The 7,352-nt window shown below is 39.4% G+C and overlaps 1 protein-coding gene across 1 annotated transcript; it reads left to right on the top strand.

Annotated features, from left to right (window-relative positions):
* Window positions 1–257: 257 nt before the first annotated feature.
* LOC138739847 (claudin-8-like) lies at window positions 258–1,798 on the top strand. Its single transcript, XM_069892387.1, has one exon. The coding sequence runs from the start codon at window positions 432–434 to the stop codon at window positions 1,101–1,103; it is 672 nt and encodes a 223-aa protein (XP_069748488.1). The 5' UTR covers window positions 258–431; the 3' UTR covers window positions 1,104–1,798.
* The last annotated feature ends 5,554 nt before the right edge of the window (window positions 1,799–7,352 follow it).

Here is a 7,352-nt window from a genome sequence, read left to right as displayed (position 1 = left end):
TCTACCTAAAGGGTGAACTTTGTTTCCCCCTCCCCATCCTCGCTGCCCGTCCCACAATGTGATGATCCTCCCAGGATTTGGCCAAGGTTCGCAACGATGAAACACAACCCCGCGTTCATTCAAAATCAGACTCACGCTTTCTATTCGTGGGTGTTTCTGGCCGATTCCTTAAACCATTGGCTGCCGAGATGAGTCCACCTCTTTCCCCTCTGATCTTTTCCCAATCACTGATGCCTTTAAGATGCAGCGACGGCAGAAAGAGGGGGAGGACGACGTTTCTGGTTGTTGTGATTGTGTTACCTAGAACTCAGAAGCAGTGCAGAACATCTTGTGAACGTCCACAAGGAGCAGCGGGTCAGGGAAACCAGGCTTCGCTTGAGCAGGAGGTTGGCTCCAGCGTCCTCCGCTCGGCGCTCCTCATCTGGGCAGCAATGGTGAGCTCTGTCCTGCAGATTGTCGGCTTGGTGCTCGGGGTCATCGGCTTGGTCGGTACTTGTGCGGTAACAGGACTGCCCCAGTGGCGAGTGACCGCTTTCATCGGGGACAATCTGGTGGTTTTTGAGAATAGGTGGGAAGGCTTGTGGATGAACTGCGTCCGGCAGATCAACATCCGAATGCAGTGCAAGATCTATGACTCCCTGCTGGCCCTTAGGCCTGAGCTGCAAGCCAGCCGTGCCCTGATGTGTGTGGCGGTGGCGCTGGAATTTCTCACCATCCTCCTGGCCGCGATGGGGATGAAATGCACCCGCAGCCCGGTGGAAAGCGAGGTGGCCAAGAGCCGCATCCTCATCGCCGCCGGCCTGATGTTTCTGCTCACCGGGATTCTTGTCTTGATCCCCGTTTCTTGGGTTGGAAGCACAATCATCAGAAACTTCTATAACCCACTGGTTCCCAACGCGCAGAAACATGAACTGGGATGTGCCCTCTTCATCGGCTGGGGCACCGCCGGCTTCCTCCTGGCGGCAGGTGCCGTCCTCTGCTGTTCGTGCCCTCCCGAGCACGGGAAAAGGTGCAGGGGTGCACCTGCACACTATGGAAAGTATCGCACACACCAGGCAACACGGAAAGTTCCAAGCATGTATTCCAAAAGTGAATTTGTGTAACTCACCGAGATCGATGGTGATTTAGAGACCTGGGAGGAGGGTTAGAACAAGATTGCGGAATTAGTTCGGGATTTATAACGAGAAAACGGACACAGATAGAAATCGTTCTAATCAGATATCTGTATTTTATCATCTTTGTAAACGATTAAAGAAAATGTAAGGCAACTTTTATGTTTTAAATTAAAACATATATTTAATGATCAAGTATTTAAATATCTAAAATTATTGTCCTGTAATCATTTTAAAATATCTATGTTAATTTTTAGATCTTGGGGGGAAAAAAATTGCAGTTCTGCGAGACATTGTTCTGCTTTATTACTTTTGAAGATTGTACTATTTTCTACGAATTATATTTTGATGAATAAGATCATGTTTAATATTGAGCTTCATGGGAATCGGGTCATAAATAATAAAACATTGTTCTGTTTTGTTTATTGAAAATCATATTACTTTATTAATCAACAGTTTCTGCTAGACCACTCCCTGTTCTCCCTCTCTACCCTATCCCTCTTTTTCCTCCAGTTCTCTACCCCTTCCTCTCCATTCACAGAGCTATTCCCCCCCCCCATCTGTTATACATTTTCCCGCCCCCCCCCCACCCCACCATTTTGTTCAGGCGCCTGCCTACGTTTTGTACCGACCTTGATGAAGGGCTGAAGTCCTAAACGTTGGTTACTTATTTTTATCTATATAAAGTACACTGTTTGACCCACTGATATTCCCCAGGACTGTGTTTTTACTTCTGTATAAATTGCTGGATTTGGATATCTTTATATTCTTTTGAATGCAACATTCTTTTAAAAATCAGTTTTGAGGATCACAGTCAAATTTTAGCATTCTTCAATATGTCTGCATTTCCCTTTGCATTGTGCTATGGTCAGTCAGGTTAATGGGTGATTTTGTTTTGCCAGAATTGTTTTTCTTGACCTTTGGAAAATCATTGTTGACATGGCTATCCTTTGAGGTCGAGGGTGATGGACTTTATTCCATTCATCTATTTATGGACTTTCAAGTGGTTTATGAGTCCAATCTTGGCTTTGAAAGATCTTCTGCATTTAGGACAGGTAGTTCTAGATGGCAGATCAGGCTTTGGTTGTTGCTGCCTCTCTTTCCATTTACCTCTCTTTCCATCTAATTAGGCACATCTGTTGGCTTTGAAAGTTGCTGATCCTTCTCGGATGATGGTTTGCCAGTTTCCTGTCCTTGGCATTAGTTTCCCAATTATTGATGTCGATGTTACATTTCTTTATGTTGGATTTTAGGATGTCTTTAAATCTCTTCTGTTGTTTACCTCTTTTACGTTTGTTTTCTTTAAGGTGGGAGTAGAAAATTTGTTTCGGCAGACGTTCATTTTCCATCTGAACAACATGACCGCTCCATCTTAGTTGGTTCTTAATGACAGAGGCTTGAATGCTTGTTGTTTTTGCTTCATTTAGCACATTGATGTTAGTTCTTCTATCTTTCCAGCTGATATTTAAGATGTTTTGAAGATAGAACTTTTCAAGTGCCTTCGGATGTCATTGGTATGTTGTCCAGGTTTCTGATGTTTAAGAGTAGCTGAGTCATCTTGCTTTCTTTCCGAAGCCTCTTCTATTGTTTCTTTCAAATGGAGAAGTATTTGGCCGCTACTAAGTACTCCTTTACCAAAACCAAACATTACACTTATGAACCCTAACAACACAAATCTACAATCCACAGCTCCAATTGCTATGCCTTTGCTTTCCCCAGTACATGCGCTGTTATTTCATTTTCCTGATCCCAAAAGATAACAAATTCAAGCATCTGCATCCCCTCCTGTCTATGAAGTAACAAGTTATTAAGATTCAATAATATGTGTACTCCAGTACTACTTGTATTTTTCATTGTGGTTTGATTGAATGTACAGGGCTCATTTTTAAAGGAATTAGGTTATTTAGTTTCATACCAGTACAGCAATGTAAATTTTTAGTTTGTGTTCAGGGAAGCATTTCATGCCTTGTGAACTTCTGAATCAGTCTGTGGACAGGTGATGTACGATAGTCCAACTTATGATTTTCAAAGTTACATTGGTTAGAATCCATACTTTCAACTTTGAATTCTGATCTGTTCCCGCGCTTGCAATATGTGGTATGCTACTCTCTCGTGATGCTGACTCAACCACTGTAAACAACCCATCATGTCCACTAAATATAATCAAAAGTTAATTATAAAATATGGTAGGTGCAGGTTGCCGGATTGTAACCCCATCGTAAGTTGAGGAGCACCTGTACAAGAATAGTTTGGGTAATTCTCCACAATGTTGCAGGTTGCCTGAAATTTTATTCACATTCACATTTAGCATTGTTCAAACTTGAGATTGAGTTGTTTCAGTATGGAAATGTAGCAGCATGTTTGAAATAAGTTTTTGTGTTCATTAAGAATTTCAGGTTCACATTAAACATGGAAGTACAACCTTTACAAACACCAGAAGCCAAAATGAGGTGCTGATTTAAGTATGTCTGCGATTACATTCATTGCAGACTCTAGCTAAGAGTCAAGCCAATCCAAATAAAAGCTGCTTTCCCACACTGGCATTGAACACTCAATTGCTTAATACATTATAATGTCCTATGGTCTTTCTGACAGATCAATAATATTTAAGTTTTCCTGTAACTGTAGTCTGCAGAAATCATGAGGCAGCAGATAAATTTTATTTAGGCATTGTGAGGGCAAGTTTCAAGCAACTGGAGAATACAATTATCCGTCATCTACCAATCCCCATAGGTGCCTGATACCAATGGTTTTATACACACACACACAAAACAGAGTTCTACTGATGAAAATATACCAGTGAAATTTATCCTTTGATAGAATCACAATGGACATACTTCCATTTCCATTTTAGTGCTGCTGCCGCCCTATTTAGAACACTGTAAACCATTTTGTTATAACAGATCTGACCCATTTTATAAAAATGACAGCTACTAAAAAGGTTAAAAAAATTAGTTTAATGACAATGTTTGAATCATTCAGCAGAATAAACTTTGGGTTCTCAATCTATTTTCTGTTTTAATTTTCAGGAATGATTGAAATGTTCAGATTCAGATTTATTGTTAGAGTACATACATGACATCATGTACAATCCTGAGATTCTTTTTCCTGCAGGCCAATCAGAATGACCACTTATTAGTAGTGCAAAAATACTACCCAATGTACACATGTAAACAAACTGACTGTGCAATGCAGAGTGAAGAAAAGCAATGAAGTGCAAAAGTAAGAGTCCTTAAATGAATATCTAATTGAATTTGTCATGAGGAGTCTGATGGTTCCTGAACCTGGTGGTGCCAGTCTTGTGGCATTGATATCTCTTTCCTGATAGGGTTCACTTGTTTTTTGTTTCAGAGTTTCCTGGATAATTAATAGAAAAAGCTGTTCAAACATTGTGCGTGGATTGAACAGTTTCATTTTCCTAACCACAAAAGAATGGAGAGGAGAGAATAAAAACACAAGATTAGAAATAAAGTGCAATGAAACCTTTAGCTTGTGAATCTTAAATCTAGGAGTGTTAGATTTACCAGTGAACCCAATAAACATATGGAAGTTATTAAAACAGTTCAGTGTTTAATATAATGTAATGTTTGTGTCCAAGCAGGCCTCTTTCTCGGTTGAGACAAAGTACAAGCTGACACATCATTGCTCTCTTAAAGCAATGCTGCTTGTATGGAGATACTGGTCTTTCAGAAAATGATTTTAAAATGTCTCATTCTGCTCCTTCACTCAGAAATAAAAGGTTCAGTGGTTCTTTTTAAAGCAGAGGGACTTCCAGTATGGGATTCTTTCTTTTTTCAATTGACAAGAGAGTAAATCCAAATGAACAGATTTGCTCTTATGGGGTTTTTAATATGAGTCAAATTGGTTGCATAATGACAGTTTTTTTAATAAAAATAATTGCTCGGCTGAAAATGTCCTGAGAACATGAACATCAAATTTAGAGGATGGGCTGTGTGTTGAACATGTATTTGACAGGATCATTTTTTAAATGATAAGTTGATTTCCTCGGCCACAGAGAATGAAGGTGACTGGAATGAGGTTATGAGGTATAGTGGTGGTTGGGATGAATAGGCGAGGGGATAAGCAGGCATGGTTTCTATATTTTCTTGTGCATTTTGCAAGGAATTGTTATGGTGCAACATAATCCAAACACCAACAGCATCTCACAGGAAAGATTAGTGAAGAGTTTGCATAATAACTGAAAACAAAATCAATGAAATAACTCATGTTTATCATGGTGTGATTTAATCTATTCTGTTTGTGACGCAAGTGGATTTGCGTTGGATTCAAAGTGAATCAAAGCGGATTATGTTGTATATTATTATACTGTATATAGATATGATTTTGGAAGATAGATTGTGGGGTTTTTAGTTATCACACACAGATAGAAACACTTTAAAACAGATCTTATTTAAAATGCTGGAGGTGTGCTCAAGTCAGACAGTCCAGGCTCCTTTGTGCCTTTGCAAAAACTTTGAAGAATGCCTATAGAGACTTCACAAGCAGGTGTTAATTGGACATGATGTGGAGTAATGGATTATTGTTTCGGAAAGCAACAGAAGAACAGACTCAGAAGATTGGGGCCAGTGCTGCAATCTGTCTAAATATATTTTGCTGTTCAAGGAAGGCTATGTGGTTTTGCAAGCAGAGAGAGTCAAACAGGCTTTTTGTCTAAATGTGTATGTGTGTGTGTGTGACAGAGATATAGAGACTGCTGGTTTTCTGCAGTGGCTTTTGGAAGCTTGTTTGAAACCCTATTTTGGAAGACAGGTTGTGAGTTCTGACTTTAGCCTATTCAAAGTCCTTGCGGTCCATAAAAAAAGAGATGGTTGGCTGTATGGTGTTTCTCCTGAGATAAGGGAAACAGAAAATGACATCTGTGGTGACCTGAAAGAAAGAGGTTATCATCTGGACAATCTTGATGGAGCAAGTTTCTTTGGCAAGACACTGAAGTGGCTGATCATAAGGAATCAGTTTGTGTGTCCAACAAGCAACCAATCTCTCTGAAAACCAACAAGAACCTTCCTGAGCGGTAACCATTTACCTTTCAAGCACCAAAGCCTGGTAAAGTTTCATAAATGTTAAATTCTGTGCACAGTATAAGAATTGCCTGATACCAGTGAACTTGGAGGAGGGAGAAGTGAGATTGGACTGTGAATCAAAGAACTTTTCTGAACTTGTGCACGCACATTACATACACGTGTGCTTAAAATTAGAAGGGGGTTAAGTTAATAGTAATAAGATAAAGTTTGATCCTGTTTTTATGTTTAAATAATATTAAAAGTAACTTTTGTTTAAGTGACCATTTGTCTTGGTGAATTTCTATTTCTGCTAGGTTTTGGGTCCTCTTTCTAATTCAGTTTTCCATCTGCGACTTGCAGATATCTACTATCTGTTTGCCTTCCTGGAAAATCAATTGCTATCAATATGCAGAGCAAGTTGTATGGAATTATTCCATCAGTAAATATAGTTTGTAAAACAAAAACAATCATAGTTAATACTTAGCTTTGCAGTTTGAAATTCTAATGGTGGACCAACTGTAAAAAAATGTATTGCTCTGTAGTAACTACATGCATCATATAGAATCAAGCTAAGTCTGCACAGCCATTCATAAACACCTTTGACAAGGTTCCACCTAAGATAGTGGTGTTCAACCTTCTTGAATAAATGTCCTCTTGTTCACACTCTAAAATGTGTACCGCCCACTGCCACATGACTTAAATGCTACATCATAGTCCATTCCATCAGGAACTTGCACTATATTCAAGAGTCCCAGGAACTACAAGGAGTCTATGACAGGGACAGTTACATGCTGAGCTATTTATTTGACTTGTGTGGACCTTTTCATTAAATTCACTCAAAATTACCAAGATTCTGCACTCTTTAACCTACTGTAACACTGCACTCTGTACTTTGTTTTATAATTTCACAACCTGCTGGAATTAAATATGGGTTGATTGGCCTGGATAGCTCATGAAACAAAGTTTTTAATTGTCTCTCAGTACACGTAACAATAAACAATTCAGTTCAATCCAAACCTCTTGCATTCCCCGTTAATTTTCTCACCCCAAAACAACCACATCCTAGGTTGAGATCATTGACAGGATGCTTTTTTGGTAAACATTATGAGAAGTAAAATGGATCGTAAGCTCTATATAAGGGAGGGAACAGACTCGGGGAAGTGCCTTGCAATGACTGGAATGAGCAGCAATGTTGTGGACCATTTTTGCTTAGTGTAGA

This window comes from Narcine bancroftii, chromosome 7, assembly GCF_036971445.1.
Source record: "Narcine bancroftii isolate sNarBan1 chromosome 7, sNarBan1.hap1, whole genome shotgun sequence".
Taxonomy (NCBI): domain Eukaryota; kingdom Metazoa; phylum Chordata; class Chondrichthyes; order Torpediniformes; family Narcinidae; genus Narcine; species Narcine bancroftii.
This window is presented reverse-complemented; position numbering and strand designations above follow the sequence as displayed.